The 17,815-nt window shown below is 38.4% G+C and overlaps 1 protein-coding gene across 4 annotated transcripts in view; it reads right to left on the bottom strand.

The window, feature by feature from the left end:
• LOC130917360 (nectin-1-like) overlaps positions 1-17,815 on the bottom strand; it is a 588,953-nt gene that overhangs the window by 145,835 nt on the left and 425,303 nt on the right. For all 4 annotated transcript variants that reach the window (XM_057838682.1, XM_057838684.1, XM_057838683.1 and 1 more), the window contains one exon: positions 4,765-4,912. In XM_057838682.1, the coding sequence (XP_057694665.1) occupies positions 4,765-4,912 (148 nt within the window). The remainder of the gene's footprint in view (positions 1-4,764; positions 4,913-17,815) is intronic.

Raw genomic sequence — 17,815 nt, 5'->3', positions numbered from 1 at the left:
AGTATTTTATTTTGTTTATTTTGTAGTATAATAATTTAATGCATAGTGGTAACCCTTGAACAAAAATCCTCTCAGGCTTAAATAAACAACTATTTCAGTATCATGTTAACAGTTCAAAACAGTAAACAAAATACTCAAGTCCCCATTCTGTATCAGCAGCTTTAGACTATATTCAATTAATTTAATGTTGTGAATCAACCGTTAAAGTTGTTAAAATTGTCGGTCATTTCGCATTTAGTTTTCTATACATGTGCTGCTAACGACACTGAGTCTGTCATTTCGCACCTAGTTCTTTATACATGTGATATCTACCGTAGTATTACATGGACGTAGTTTGTAGCGGCTATCGGCAGCAGTCAGGTATTATTGTTTTTTTTTTTATCTAGCAGCGTGAGTTGAGCTTTGTCATTACCGGGGTAATGACAAGCATGATGTTTACTCTCGGTCCGTTCCTCATTGCGTCCCGAAGACCGCGCTGATTGTGTTTTAGTTCCGCTTTACTTCACATATTTCAATAAATGGAATTTGGATGTTTGTGATTTATTCTCGAATCTTCCACGGCCGAATCGCGAATATTCTAAGACCGGAAATTTCTCACACCTTTGTAATGCATATTATTTTATTTTTATGCTATAAAGCTACATGCAGGTTGTTCTGCATAAGCACACAGTATTGTTTTTTACGTCTAATAAAGAAGTGTACGTTAAAGTTATTGTTTATTACCGTATTGGCCCGAATACAAGACGGTGTTTTTTGCATTGAAATAAGACCGAAATAGCGGGAGTTGTCTTATATTCGGGGTCTAGACATTATACCCATTCACGACGCTGGATGGCACCAGATATCATTGGAGCGATGTTCTCTCATGATAGATCTCAGCTACTCTCAACTTTAACCAGTTTGCATTATTTTATTGCAATGTTTTTCCTTATTCAGATTTGTTTCAAGACTACAGTTAGACCTCACTTAAATGGTTAACGCAGTTATTTCAATTTTGTTGTTTTATCACAATCAATTGGTTTATTTATATTTCAAAAACCAGATACCATTCATTTACGAATGTGATTGCACTTTAGTTTACGTAATTAAATGTTCAGATATTAACATTTGAATGAGGCAAAATAACATACTTTTTCTGTCAAATATATTGTTATAATCATTTGTTTCGGATGTACTGTAATTATTTTCTGTATAAAAATTAATTTGGTGTTCAAAAAGTCGTTTTTCAAACTTGAGTCTTGAAAAAGAGGGGGTCGACTTATAATCAGGGCCGTCTTATATTCGGGCCAATACGGTAATACCGTGGTATCAAAATTTTGTATTGTTGTAAATGAATTACCGTAGTTTTCGGACCGTAAGCCGCTACTTTTTTCCCTTATTTTGAATACTGCAGTTTATAGTTTACTAGGGACGGGTTTCAATAAGCTTTGGCTTCTCCCGTCAGCCCTTTTCTTTTCGGGTTGAATTCATGCCTGAAGGGAAAATAAATGAATAAATAATTAAATAAAATAGTCCAGTTTTGCTTATTTGTTGATTTATTGGGTTAATAGGTAGCACTTTATTTGACAGCGGCGTCATAAGACTGCCATAATACCATCATAATTATGACATGACACTATCATATGCATTACTGAATGCATATAACAGATGTCATTAAGTATCATCCGGCTAATTATGTCCCTAACTCCATTTAAAGTGTCTCGGATCTTTTAGATCCATTCAAAAGAGATAATTTGCCGGATGACACAAAATGATTGTCATAAGCATTGATTAATGCTCATGGCAGTGTCAAGTCCTAATTATGATGGTTTTATGACAGTTTTATGGCACCACAGTCAAATAAAGTGTTAACAAATACCATAACTAGCAATGAATTAGAGCTGAAACGAATACTCGAGCAACTCGAGCAACTCGAGTATAATAAACTGATCCGAGTAATTTTATTCACCTCGAGGAATCGTTTAATTTTGCCAGCTCTAAGCATCACATTTTGCCCGGACTACTTTTAATGGGGAACAACACGCTGACGTCACGTGCATAGAGGAAGAAGCAATAAAAAAAGAGAAAAAAAAAAAGAAAAAAAAAAACTTACTGCAGCCGACAGCCGCTACAAACTACGCTGACGTTGCTAAAAACTACGCCCGCATGATGCTAGTGTGGTAGCAGGTAGTGTCCGATGCATCTCATAGATATCGCATGCATTTAGGACTAGATGCAAAATGACAGACTCGGCCGCGTCTGGGCAGCGTTAGTAAACAGCCGCCACCTTTAAGCAATAGACTTCTCAGCGCTAATAAATATAACGTTACTGTCACTCGCTCACGTAACGTTAGCCCTTCGGAGGGCTTCTATTGGTTTCTATTGAATATGACCACTGTCGATGCGTGGCTAACGTGTTTACATACAGGCTTTATTTAATCTGTTAAAACACAGCGCTGTAGAGTGATGATGGTGTAAAATTAAAACATAATAAAGCTAACTATCAGTTTTAGCTCAGTAGTCATTTCTGAATAAAACACCAAGTAGCACTGGTCCCTAATTTGCTCCAAAACAGCAGGTATCATACATTTATTTTGAACACTGCAAAAACTCAAAATCCTATCAGTACTTACAGATTAGACTAACTTAAAACTTAACTAGAACTTAAAAATAGCATGACACAAACGGAAATTTGATTGAAACACGTGGGAAAAACACATAGCTTTCAAGTGATGTGTGTTATCAAGCGTAATTACATTTTTAGGTAAGAAATAGTTTTTTGAGTGAAGGCAGTGAATTTTTTTTTCAAGTCACATCTGAGATGCAATTGTTGGCTGTTTTCAACAATGCACATCGAAAATAAAGACACTGACTGAAAATGTTCAATATTGAATTAAATGTCTTTTTTTCTCATGTATATAATTTCTCTTTACTTAAAAAAAAAAATGTTTTATTCGATTACTCGATTAATCGATAGAATGTTCAGTCGATTACTCGATTACTAAAATATTCGATAGCTGCAGCCCTACAATGAATGAAACAACTGGAACAGTAACTGAAGAAATAATTAGCACAGAATATGTATTTTGTTTGTTATTAACATCTGTAGTGCTGCATTGCATGTTAGGAGGCATGAAACAAAGACAGTGTTGACAGCTGGTGGCAGAAGAGGTTGAATCTCTCCCTCAAGGGAGCAGTGATGGCCAAATGAAGCTTTGCAGCCAATTGGTTCAACGATTCATTGTTGTTCATATGACAGTCTTATGATGGCACTGTCAAATAAAGTGTTACCGGTTAAAAACTTTTGGTGTAAGTATCCCATAACACAGGGGTCCCCATCTGCCGGATTTGCCACCGGGCTGCATAGGAATAATAATTTAATAACGACCGCATTCTGGCTGAATTAACCCTGTGCCCCTGCTTAACACACCAATATCCCTGTCTACTCTAGATATAATACTACGGGATAGATGAGAATGTCATCATAGAAAACCATTGATTGGACTGCAGCAGCAACAGTACATCTTGTTTGTGTATATAATATATCTATGTGTGCCTGTCCTCGATAATAACGTTTTGCTAGGCGGCAGGCGTAGCACATTTGTTCCCGGAAATAATTAGCCCCCATGCGAGCGAAGATGACTGGAAAACAGACGTCATTGGAGATATTTTTACAGCGAAAAGGGCACCTGACGAGCCTACAACTTCGAAGACCCACGAACTGCAAAGGAGTGGATTCGTGACCCGTTTGTGAATAAACCGAGTGATTCGAGCATGTCTGTGCAACAGGAAAATCAACTTGTAGAGATCGCAAATGACGTCGACCTTATTAAACGTACATTTGAGAGAACAACTCTACCGAGGTTCTGGATTAAAGTTATTCTGGAATATCCTGACATCGCTACAAGAGCTTTGAAAACCTTGCTACAATTTCCAACATCGTAGCTTGTGAAGCGGGCTTCTTAATGTTTAACGACAAGGCAAAGTCGTTAATGGTGAGAGCGGTGTGCAGTTGTTGTGTGCAGCTTACATGGCAGGATGTATCTGAGGAGAACTTTTCTACACATCCTTCCATGATCAAACGTAAGTTAATATTCCTTTCTTTCAAGAAAGCTTGTAGTGTTTACTTTGGAATCGCTGCATTTGCGCATTTTGCGGCTATGTTTAACGTTATACGCATGCGCAGAACCGCATCATTGCAATTTTGATGGGTTGCAAAATTTGTCAGAACACCGGTCCGTGGTGCAAAAAAGGTTGGGGACCCCTGCCATAACACAGTGAGGCTGCTGCTTATAATCCAGTGCGGGTTATCTATGAACAAACGCCGTTCTTGTGTCAAATTCGGTGGGTGGCGGCTTATGGTCAGGTGTGCCTTATAGTCCGAAAATTACGGTATTGTTTGGACAAACTGAATGAAATTGGTTTATTTCCCACACACACGCACACCTGATGAATAGTGGTTGGGAATCACTCTTCTTAAATACAAGGAGCTCGAAATACTTCACATATTTCCATGCCACATGAATTAACACTCCCAAACAATATTATGAAACCACTTAGATCCTTCTTATTTTTGTCCGCCAGCAGACTGACTAACAGCATGGTTCTCAGGATGAATGGCAGGGAGGCGGCAGCCTCTATGCACTATTAACTCCTAGCAAATGGTGTTTTTGTGCCTTTCAAAGCCCTGGACTCTCCGCAGGGACGACATGAGTTCACATCTAATCTCCCGCTAACCTCCCCTGCCCAACAACACTCTTTTGGCAAAAGGCTCTTGCTACTCACAGGTCATTATCTGTCTCCGTACGGGTCTTCTGCTGGCGCCGGTGAACCATGACCACGGTGACGGCCACGCCGATGATGAGGCCGATGGCCACGATGCCTCCGAGGATTCCGATAACGCCGCCCGGAGGGCCCCGCGCCATCGGTTTCTCTGCATGTACGGGAAAAGAGGAAGAACAGTGTCAGCATGAAGCTAAGAAAGAAAAACTGTTGCTGAGCCACCGCGGATTACAAAATGGCAGGGAAGGATGGAGACATGTGGTGGGATTCATTTGCAGTGGATGCTAGAAAAAAAAGCTCTAAACTATGCCCGGTTGTATTGTTTGTCTACAAATAGACAAAGTAGTTCTAAAAGAAAAAAAAAAAAGACAAGGTGAAAAAGGTTAGAGGACATTGGAGGGGAAACAACTTTACCGGCAGAAAAATGAGAGTGAAAATCTAATATTTGAGTGTTTGGACTCAGAAAAACAAGAGCTTACAAATGGGAAATAAGCAAATATTGCTGATACCTAATTTGAAATGCTATTGGCAGTAAATGATCATGCTTCACTGCCATTGATAGATGCCCAATCCGTTTGAATTAGTAGAGGCTGGCAGCAATTCCGAAGTCGAATGGGTTGGACCTCACTGTTAATGGTAGGCAATGAGTTACTGTGGGAAAACAGTTGTAAGAACTAGGGTTGTTCCAATCATGTTTTTTGCTCCCGATCCGATCCCGATGGTTTTAGTTTGATTATCTGCCGATCCCGATATTTCCCGATCCAATGCTTTTTTTTTGCTCCCGATTCAATTCCAATCATTCCCGATAATTTTTCCCGATTATATACGTTTTGGCAATGCATTAAGAAAAAAAATGAATAAAACTCGGACGAATATATACATTCAACATACAGTACATAACTACTGTATTTGTTTATTATGACAATAAATCCTCAAGATGGCATTTACATTATTAACATTCTTTCTTTGAGAGGGATCCACAGATAGAAAGACTTGTAATTCTTAAAGGACAAATGTGACTTTGTATATTGTGACTAAATATTGCCATCTAGTGTATTTGTTGAGCTTTCAGTAAATGATACTGTAGCCATGCCCAAATGCATGATGGTAAGTGGAATCATGACTCTGCGTAGTGCTACCAATTGATATATCTTCTCTGCGTTGGGAAATAACATAGGGTGTTAAGAAAAAGATCAATTACTACCTTGCTTCCCCACAGTACTTCCCACAAAATTTTTTTAATCTTAGGGAGAGGGATTGTAAGGCTTTAGCCAATTAAAAAAAGGCTCCAAAGGCTTCCAAAATTCACTCTACTCATTTTACGCTGCCTTTTAGCTCTCTATAAAGGTAAAACGGCGCCATTACAGATTGAGCACGACAATCCGTGAGTGGGTCGTGCAGCGCATGCATGAATTGCATTAAATATTTTAACGTGATTTATTTCTTAAAAAAAATTAATTACCGCCATTATCGGGATAAATTTGATAACCCTACCTTAAGCCAAAACTAAAGACTCTGGATGAGGGTAACATATTATGTCTGTAACGTTAAATACAATTAGAAAACGATTTAATAAAAAAATATATACAGTATATATTAAAAAAAGGCATGTCCGATATTTTTTTGCCGATTCCGATACTTTGAAAATGACGTGATAGGACCCGATCGATCGGCATCGGGACATCTCTAGTAAGAACCAGTCTCCATCCATCCATTCATTCATTATCTACCACTATATTGGTGAAAACCCTTTATCTTCCTTTCAGACAGCTCAAGTATAGTCACGAGGACCCCTGACTGTTCTCGAGGGTGCCTGACTAAATGAGTAATAAACATGAGCAGTACTTTGGATCATTGAGTCGTACAGTTCATAAGGGTGGTAGCAGATGGTGAAAACATTCAAACATGAAATATGCATAAAGCATATGTTTTTTTGTAATTATTGTATGCTATCTGGTTGGAGAGAGCCATTTCCAGAGGCGATGTGTAGTTATACAGTGGCCAGGGGTGCTGTAAGTTACTCACAGCAAGGGGTGCTGAGGATCTTTTTTAGTATTTTCCATCAAAAAAAAACCTTTCGATCCATATTTGTCATGCTCGCGTGTTTTCTCCATACAAGGCGTGCACAATGGCAGGACACACGCATGCTGGATAGTTTACGTACTACTATTAAGATACTACACAGACAGTATTCTATTTCACCTACAGTGTGTGTTGGAGTTTTTGTATTTGAAATAAAGGGCCTGTGTATTATAATGCAAATCCCCGCAGCTAGACGGCGCAATGACAGATGAACACATTTGATCATTAAAAGGGCCAATAGGCCTCGGTTTAACGCCCCGTTTCCACAACACTAAAATAAACTGCACACAAATATCCAACAGCGGCGGCAGCTCAACAGCATGAACAAATAATAATATGGCTACAACGCAAGCACGTCTAACTATTTGAAGACACCAAAGGACAATCATCTTCATTTTCGACCTCGAATTGAATTTTAGAAAATGTCGCTGATTTTGTAAAGATGCCAATTTGTTTTTATGCCATGTTAATGCCTCCTCTGTCAACAGTTTACTTCTCCGTTCCAATAGCACCTTATTCAACGTGACCAGTAGCAAGCAAGGTGTCAGGTGGTGTTATTAACAAAAAAAAAAAAAAACTTATTCAACATGTGTATTTAATCCGTAAAGTTAAATACACTATTGTTTCAATATGTTTTATTTTTAACAAAAAAAAAAAACAAAAAAAAAGAATTTACCAAAAACTTTATTTCTCTCTCCAGCTGGCCTTTTTCTGACTTTTTTGGTCATATTTTCTTTTGTACTTTATTCAATGTTTTATTTATTCGTATTATGTTTTCTTTGTCTCTCCGGGATTGTGCCGTCATCTTCTGTTCATTTAACAGAATTTTAAAAACCTGTAAAAAGAAAATGTTAATCTTTGCTTTGACTTTTTCCTCTTTAAAATCCAGCTACTGGAAATCTCTGGCAAGGATAAATAAGGGTTTATCAAGGAGGGCAAATAGCCATTTATAACATAAAATGCAGGATTCCTCTCACTGTTTTATAAGCCTGACGAGCCGCCTAGCTTTTTTAAAAATCTGGCTTAAACACTGCTACAAAACAAAGTATAAAAGGTATACTGATTTATTTTATCCACATAAAGCAACAATATGATTGGTCGAAAGCAGAAAGGGCGACTTATTATGGTCGATATGTGAACAAAGCTGTCCCAGCTCTCTGCTATTGCACGAACTAGCATAGTATTTTTAAACTGTATTTCAAGACTGTCGTTTGCAATAGTCTTAACTTCAAAATCCCTGTCAACCTAACATTTTTATTTATTTTCCAAAAATGTGATGGGCCACTTCTCTACCTGCAGGCTTTTCATTTTTCCTTTTGAAACATTTCATTTTTCTCCATATAAAATTTAGAGGTTGACGCTTTCGCCTAATTTCGGATCGCTACCAGCCAGTGACGTGCGGTCAGGGGAGGCAGGTGAGGCTCTGCCTCACCTGTCATCATGACAGAAAAATAATTATAGTATCAAATTTATATTAATATTTGTCCATTGCTCTTTATATATGACTCATTTCAAACATTTTTTATAGTCAAAATCACTTAATTTGCCTATTTCCTATTCAAATAAAGAAATGAAACGAGAGGTGCAGCAGCAACGAGTAAAGCCTCACCTCTGAATGCGCAATCCATAACAAACTGGGTCGATACATGGAATTGGAGCGTGCTGGTTGCCGTACATCTGCATGTCGGCATTATAATGTTTCCAGATACGTTTATTTGACCTGATTTTCCATAGTCTGGCTAATGTATTTAAAGTTTAATGTTTGTTAGCGCCATATTTAGTTTTGCTGATGGGAAATAAAACCGCAGTGAAAAGGCACAGGTTGCGGCAGATAGTACTCTGCCGCACTGACAGGGGGCATACGTGAAACTGGACTTTCCGTTAAAAGTGGACGCGGTTAACACAACACCGGAGCTAAAAGGTTTGCTTCAAACTACGGGACAGAAGATAACTCGCACTTTTCAAACGGACTGGTACACCCGAAAAGACTGGCTATGTGGCTGTCCTTCGAAAAATCGCCTTTGCTGCTTTCCCTGCCTTTTCTTCTCAACTTGTGCCAATGTCTGGACTAACACGAGATATTGTGACATTAAAAAACTACCACAAAGCCTCAGCAAACATGAGAGCTCGACCACTCACATTCAAAGCCTGATTGCTTTAAAAACTTTTGGAAGCTCAAGGATCGATTTGGCTTTGACGAACAACGGAAGCTCAACAGTAGCATCCACAATGCTAAGGTAAAGGAAAACCGAAAGAGTTTGAAAGACCTCATTAATGCAACCTGCATCCTTGCTAAACAAGAGTTAACATTTCGTGGTAACGACGAGCGTGTAAGCTCTTCTAAACGTGGCATATATGTAGAACGATTACATGGTTTGCTGAGAAAGATGAAAGGTTAGCTAGACATTTGGACACATCCACTGTGTTTTCTGGCTTGTCAAATAGAACACAGAACCATCTAATTGAAGCAATCCTCTCCATTGAGGCGGAGAGATTTTTTAAAGTAAAGGAAAATAAGGAGGACTTTTACAAAAAGGGCGTAGGTTTGCATAGGGACGGTAGGGACATAACACTACCAATTTTTCAGTATGCTCAAATTGTCCCCACCAACTTTTAAGCAACCTTACCTTTTTTGCATGATATAATGTTCGGTTATATAGAGAATTTAGATCTTTCAATAGTTCCATATGTTGTAAGGACAGAATTGACCCTACCATTATTAAGTGAATTATTTTCATTATGTTTATGTTTGCTAATAAAAACCAGACATTTGTTCAGGAAATTTTCAAAATGTTTCTTTAGTATTTTTTTAAAACAAAGGTTTGAATCGAACTGTGTATCATCTGAACCAATGCACGTAAAAGTTATCAGTAGATAAGGATTTATTTTGCATTGATCATTTTGCCTATTAATTAATTAGGTTCATATACATGACAAATGTGGCCCTTTGCCCCCTTCATCCAATCTGTTTGGTCTTTTTAATGTCCCGTCCCCAGCTAAAAGTGTACCTACATGCAGATTATGCTGTTATATCGTCCCTACGAATGTTGAGACCAACCTATGCCCTTCCAAAGTAACGCCGGTTTTTGTGGTGAAGGACAGGCGCAAGACCACAAACAGTTTTTATTTCGATCTTATTAAAAAAAAAAAAAAAAAAAAAAAAAAAAGCTTAGACTAAGAAAAATACAATAGAATATTTAAAAACTAAATTTTGGCCTTAAATAAAATATTCTTTGTTTTTCTTTTCACACTTTTTGTTTAGCAATCTGTAATAAATTGATTAAAAGTATCACAATTAAAAGTTTTAAAAACAACTGAATATTTCACTAAAGGTCAGAATTGAATTCTGTGGTTTTGTACACCACTCTTTATTCTCATTTATGTTGCATGAATTATAGAATTGCGACGGCCAACACATTGAGGGTGTAGAGCAAATGCATGTTATTTTCTTACTTTTACGTATCGATAATATGTACCGTGTGTGCGTGTTTTGTGAAGAATGCTGATGAGATATGAAATAACCAATAGCCAATTGAATAAGCTACCCTGTTTGGTTTATATATTTGGAAATCTGACACTAAAGGAGTCAGTGCCTCACCAACCATGAACCTCACCGCACGTCACTGCTACCAGCGTTAAAACATAAAAAAAAAATAAAAAAATAAAATAAAATAAAAAAATACAAGGACATGCTCAGAAACTCACTTAAACTCTTAAAACCTCGGATAATTTTTCAATTACAGCCGTGTCAGAAATGGCCTTGTCCGTGTCCTTTGATATCATCGAGGTTTTTCTGATCCTTCCACGAGTTGTACAACATGTCAGCGCTGGCTGTGCGAGAGTGCTCACCAGAGACCAATCTAAGCTAAGGGCTGCGAATTCTCGCAATCTCCACTCTGGAGGGGAGGGCCGCCCTCATGATGACTCCATTACAACGCGGCTATACCTCCCCGCGGTGACAAGGCAAGGCCTCGCTCGCCTGCCTCCTCGATTCACTGCCCATAATCGCAGATTCTCAGAGGACCATCTCTCAAATGAGCACATGATAGCGTGATAACGAGTCCTTGGCCACAAAAAGTCAGCCAGGAGTTTCTGAACAGACAATTCACGATTTTGAGCTCCTTCTCCCCTTCCCGGCGACGTGATTACAGTAGGTTCTTATTCACAAATTCACCGATTCTCATTATTTTTTCGATAGAACTTGTTTTTAGATATATGCTGAAAAAGTCCTTTAAAGTATTTGCAGTTCTGTAATGTTACAAAAAACACAAGATGACCCAAAAGTTGATGTATCGTAAGATATTGGTGTCATGTACAGTGGGGCAAATAAGTCTTTAGTCAATCACCAATTGTGCAAGTTCTCCTACTTGAAAAGATTAGAGAGGCCTGTAATTGTCAACATGAGTACACCTCAACCATGAGAGACAGAATGTGGAGAAAAAAAAAAGAAAATCATATTGTTTGATTTTTAAAGAATTTATTTCCAAATTGCAATGGAAAATAAGTACAGTAATTTTCGGACTATAAGTCGCGTTTTTTTTTCATATTTTGGCTGGGGGTGCGACTTATACTCAGGAGCGACTTATGTGTGGAATTATTAACACGTTATGATATAATTTCACATGTTATTTTGGTGTTTTGCAGTGACACTGATGGTTTTGTAAAGTTGTTAGCATGTTCTTATGCTATAGTTATCTGAATATCTCTTTATAGCTATGGCCACGCTCGCGTTCTGCCTTTGGCAGTGTATGTTCAATTGTATTATTGACTTTTTTATCTTGAAATGGATGCATTTAGTTTGTGGCGCTTTCACGCCCACGTGAGGGCGCACTCGCACTTGTTTACGTGAAGAAGAGTGCTCACACGCCAGAAGAAGATGGACAGCTACGTAGCTCTGAGTGGGCAAGTTAGCGAGAGAGAATAGACGGCTGCGAACCTACTTTCATTGTTTATGCTTTTAAATCATCTCTACAGAGGCAACGCCTGCGTGTATCATCTTTTCTGTTGTTGTTGTGTGTTTTCCATCCGTGATCGGACACTTAGAGCCAGCTGTGTGGTTGTTTGAACGATGTGCTAATGATAGCAAACGCATGCTAACCTGTTACTTATTACTAATAGTACCTAATTATCATTTATTTACGTTGATGCGAACCTGTTTTCTATCGAGGACCAAATTGATTCAGCAAATTATACGGACGTCCAGCATTGTCTTTTGGGACCGAGCCGTAGCGTAGGACAGTATATTCACATTTCGTTGTTCATGCACCGTACACTGTACATTTATTTAGCATGTTGTTCTCTATTGTATTTTTAATTAAATTGCCTTTCAAGATGACATGTCTGTTCTATGTGTTGGGTTTTATCAAGTAAATTTCCCCCAAAAATTCGACTTATACTCCGGTGCGACTTGTATATGTTTTTTTTCTCTTCGTTGGGCATTTTATGGCTGGATCGACTTATACTCAAGAGTGACTTGTAGTCCGAAAACTACGGTATTTGGTTACCTACAAACAAGAAAGATTTCTGCCTGTCAAAGAGGTCTAACTTCTTCTTACGTGGTCTAACGAGCCTTCACTCGTTACCTGTATTAACGGCACCTGTTTTAACTCATTATCGATATAAAAGACACCTGTCCACAATCTCAGTCAGTCACACTCCAAACTCCACTATGGCCAAGACCAAAGAGCTGTCGAAGGACACCAGAGACAAAATTGTAGCTCTGCACCAGGCTGTGAAGACGGAATCTGCAATAGGTAAAACGCTTGGTGTAAAGAAATCAACTGTGGGAGCAATTATTAGAAAATGGAAGACATACAAGACCACTGATAATCTCCCTCGATCTGGGGCTCCATGCAAGATCTCACTCCGTGGCGTCAAAATGATAACAAGAACGGTGAGCAAAAATCCCACAACAACACGGGGGGACCTAGTGAATGACCTACAGAGAGCTGGGACCACAGTATCAAAGGCTACAATCAGTAACACAATGCGCCGCGAGGGACTCAAATCCTGCACTGCCAGACGTGTCCCCCTGCTGAAGTAATTACACATCCAGGTCCGTCTGCGGTTCGCTAGAGAGCATTTGGATTATCCAGAAGAGGACTGGGAGAATGTGTTATGGTCAGATGAAATCAAAATAGAACTTTTTAGTAGAAACACAGGTTCTCGTGTTTGCAGGAGAAAGAATACTGAATTACATCCGAAGAACACCATACCCACTGTGAAGCAGGGGGTGGAAACATACTTTGGGTCTGTTTTTCTGCAAAGGGACCAGGACGACTGATCTGTGTAAAGGAAAGAATGAATGGGGCCATGTATCTATACATTTTGAGTGAAAATCTCCTTCCATCAGCAAGGGCATTGAAGATGAGACGTGGCTGGGTCTTTCAGCATGACAATGATCCCAAACACACAGCCAGGGCAACAAAGAAGTGGCTCCGTAAGAAGCATTTCAAGGTCATGGAGTGGCCTAGCCAGTCTCCAGATCTCAACCCCATAGAAAATCTGTGGAGGGAGTTGAAAGTCCGTGTTGCCCAACGACAGCCCCAAAACATCACTGCTCTAGGGGAGATCTTCATGGAGGAATGGGCAAAAATACCAGCAACAGTGTGCGCAAAGCCTGTGAAGAGTTACAGAAAACGTTTGGCCTCCGTTATTGCCAACAAAGGGTACATAAAGTATTGAGACGAACTTTTGGTATTGAACAAATACTTATTTTCCACCATGATTTGCAAGTACGTTCTTTAAAAATCAAACAATGATTGTGTGACAGTGATTTTCTGTTTTTTTTCCACATTCGATCTCTCATGGTTGAGTTTTACCCATGTTGACAATTACAGGCCTCTCTAATATTTTCAAGTGGGAGAACTTGCATAATTAGTGGGTGACTAAATACTTACTTGCCCCACTGTACATATGCTAAATTCATACACTGGTCCTGATCCTCCGTCATAGAGCCAAGATCTCTGTTGTACTTTGCCATATTTATACAAAACAAAAACAAAAAAAAACCAACAGATTTACAGTACGCATTTATGCTACCGACCACAACACTCTGCAAATGAACATGTAAATTACAGGGCTGTGTTCAAATCTCAAATGGTGCATTGCTGCCAAACTGCTGGTGTTTTTACATCCTTACAACCAAGTTAGGAACAAATTCACTTCATTTCCATGCACTTCATAGCAAACAGATTGGTTATTCAAGTGCAAGACCTTAAAAACATAATTTAAGACCAAAATATGTCGTGAAAAAATTTCCGATTAAGGAAAAAATAAAACTACAGTGGTACCTCTACTTACGAAATTAATTGGTTCTTTAAGTAAAGACCTGTTTTCCATGTAAATGCCCTACTTCGTTCCAAGCCCTCGAAAATTCAGGCATAAATCTATTAAAATTCATAAAAATGTATCAAAACATGAAAAAAAATACATTTTACAATTAAATAAACATCATTGTGCATGATGTAAAAACAAAAAAAAAAAAAATAGAGTAAAGACTCAAAGTTAATACACTCATGTAAAGCTGTCAGAACACGAGGGGCGATTGAAGAGGTCGCTGGGATACACACATACACATACAGTAGAGAACCCTCTTAGCCAATTGGATGCCAGGGATGCAAGGCAATAGCCAATGGAAGGCCAGTGGAATTAGTAAAGAAAAAAAGAAAATTATTAGATTAGTCGACTAATCGTAAAACTAGTCGGCTGACTAATCAGGACAAAATTTGTCGTTAAGGACAACCCTTGTCACCTTTTTAACCCCTGACCCATGAAGAGGGCCCCTGGATATGTTCACCTTAGGCCCCAAAATTACCAAATCCGCCACTGGGCACCCCCGCCTGTCGCAGACTGCGCGCTCGCCAGCCACGGCTGCCGGTTATCATCAGTGTCCCACCGGACACCGTGACGTGGAAGCGGACGGCCTCCGTGCTGGGGCGGGGGTGTTAATGTGTTCCACTGTTAAAAAAAGATATAACAGTTGGAAGGGTGTTTATTGGGTATCTTCGTGGCTGTGTTAACTTATCTGTGTTTCTCGACTTTTGTGTCAAAGAAAAAAAAAAAAAAAAACACTCAATTTTTATAGCAACTCTTCGGTTCATCTATAGGCATCAGTGGGAGGGAGCCAATGCGTTAACACGCATTTTTACATACTGTAGGTGAAAATTATTTCACTTTATTTACAAGTGGATAGGCGCCAATTACTGCAACTCGCATAATTGACAAACTAACAGCCTGAGACATTTTCTTTCCTATGAGACACCTGAAATCTCACCCCCAAATTAAGATCAGCTTTGAAGCATGTGACCTAGCTGCAGCATTGCATCAGCTAAGCCACAGCCGCTACTGTTTTCTAACAGAGCTGCGAGGTGCACGAGCCAGTGGGCTAAATTTCATGGGCCCTAATGCAAATGCCAGACACAATAGTCTGTTGTGTAACCAACACACACATGGACATTGACTGGATCAGCATACCATTTCCGCAGGCAGCCAGCATGGAGGATTTAGACCTCGCCCCGCATAAAGGAAGGCGGTGACTGCGCTTAACAGGTGCTATCAAAAATTACCCCTCATTTTGTGTCCACAGACTGCATCAGACATCCCAAATCCACATGTGGGAAAGTCCACGACACGGCTGGAGGCTGTTGATGGCAAACCCATTTTTTTGTCTTTTTTGCTTTCCGAAAACCAGAGGTGCAAACGCCACACAACTTGGCTTCACGTTCAATGAGGCGGATGTGAGCTTGCGTGACTGGACCGAGTCAAGCGTTTTTTTCCGCTGCTGCAGTCAACAAGTTTTCAAGGACACCGCTCAGTGGTTTCGAGCAAAGCCGTTGCTCTTGGTATAACACCAGAATGCAATATTTTGTAAATGTAAAAAAAATTTAAAAAGGCCAAATTTGGGCAACTCCTGTTTAAATAACTATGGTGACCAAATGTCCTTTTTTGCCGGACAAGTCCTCTTATTACGTGCCCTCCGGAGCGTCCGGCCGGGTTTCAAAAATTCTTGAATGTTAGGTTTTTATGATTTTTCACGGGACCAATTTGAAGAGAATCCCTCCGATCGCTAGGGGGCAGCACCTGCCTGCGTTGACATGGCTCCTACTAGTAGGGGCAGGAGAAGGAGTAGATCTTCTTCTTTTTTGTTGGCAGCAGGGCCGGCCCAGCCTATATGCGGACTATGCAGCTGCTTAGGGCCCCTGACCACTAGGGGGGCCAGATAGGGAGCAATCTGGCAATTGTTTAATTTATATTCCATTTTGTTTACTACAGTTTGCTTTATTTGACTTTTGTGAGTTTTGATACTTGATTACAAGCTTAAAAAATAAAAGTTATTCCGTGATTTCTTTCTTTCCTCTTTTAGAAAAAGGTTTGACGCTATCTACTGTAAGTGCTGACACTCATTTGGGGTGAGGAGTTTGAAGAATGCAGTGCAACAAAATCTGATTAATATACAAAATATGGACATATAGGTTGGATTGCATGTATGGGTTTCACAGTACACTGTGACGAAATGATGGGCTATAAATATGGGCCCCTTGGCATTATTTTGCTTAGGGCCCCCAAATGGCCTGAGCCGGCCCTGGTTGGCAGTTTACCCTTTGTTTCATGGGGAATTACTATAGAGTTAGATTTGTGTGTTTATTATTCAATCAAAAAAAAAAAAATGCTTCAATCAAAAAAAAAAAAAAAATGTGTTTGAATGCAAAAATAAATTTGAAACTCAAAAAAATGTATTTGAAAACTATTTTTCTTTGATTGATTTTTTTTTTTTTTTCAATTTAAGTCTTTTTTTTTTTTTTTCAATTTAAGTCTTTTTTTTTTTTTTTTTTATTGAAACAACAATATTGATTGAAGTAACGTAATTTTGCGTTCGGACCAAATTTTGGCTAAGACATTTGCGTCTTTATTATTTAATCATAAAATAAGTTGCTTCAAACAAAAAAGAAATATATTTTCGAAAGTACCATCGCAGGCACTCCAGTGAGATGCCGATGTCACACCCTCGTACCGGTGCCCTATTTTCGGCTTGGACTCGAGCAGAGTCCGATGGCTGGAGAGAGCCCTGGTGGCCATTATTCTTGCTTCATACTTTTATGCCAGTGGCGTAGTCACCTACCACTCAAACATGTCGGAAGTAGCGTTGAAGTTGAATCTTTGTGTCAAAATGATTCAATCGAAAAAAAGTGCCTTCAAAACTTTTTCCACTTAAAAAAAAAGTGTTTAAAACTTTTCCACTTAAAAAAAAAAAAAAAACAGTTTAAAACTTTTTGCTTTTTGAAAAAAAATAAGTTACACTTCAATAAAAAAATGTATATATATTTCAAATTAAAAAAATATTTTCAAAAAGATTTTTTTCTTTGATTAAAAACAGTTTTTTTGATTGAAGCAACTTTTATTGGGATTGAATGATTTAGACACAATTGTCCTACCCATAATATGGCTCAAACACAAAAAGGATTGCTTCAATCAAAGAAAACAGTTTCATTGAAAAATGAAGTGTTCAAATGCAAATTTCTGTCTCAAATATTTTTTCACATTCAAACCTTGTTTTCTACGATTGATTATTTAAAAATTTTTGATTGAAAAAATTTTTCTTTTGAAAATATATTTTTTTTTGATTGAAGCAACTTATTTTTTGATTGAATAATAAAGACACAAATGTCCTAGCCAAAATGTGGTCCAAACGCATAATTACTTACTTAATTACTTCAATCAAAAAAGTTGTTTCAATCAAAAAAAACTTCACCTAAATCAAAAGAAAAAAAAAATCAAAAATAGTTTTCAAATAATAATTTTGAGTTTCAAATTTATTTTTGCATTCAAAAACATTTTTTTTGATTGAAGTGACTTTTTCTTTGATTTAAAATATATATTTTGATTGAAGCAGCTTTTTATTTGATTGAAGCAACATTTTATTTGATTGAATAATAAAGACACAAATCTACCTCCATAAATTACCACCATCTAC

This window comes from Corythoichthys intestinalis, chromosome 6, assembly GCF_030265065.1.
Source record: "Corythoichthys intestinalis isolate RoL2023-P3 chromosome 6, ASM3026506v1, whole genome shotgun sequence".
NCBI lineage: Eukaryota > Metazoa > Chordata > Actinopteri > Syngnathiformes > Syngnathidae > Corythoichthys > Corythoichthys intestinalis.
The sequence above is the reverse complement of the archived record's forward strand: the minus strand, read 5'-3'. Positions and strand labels throughout refer to the sequence as shown.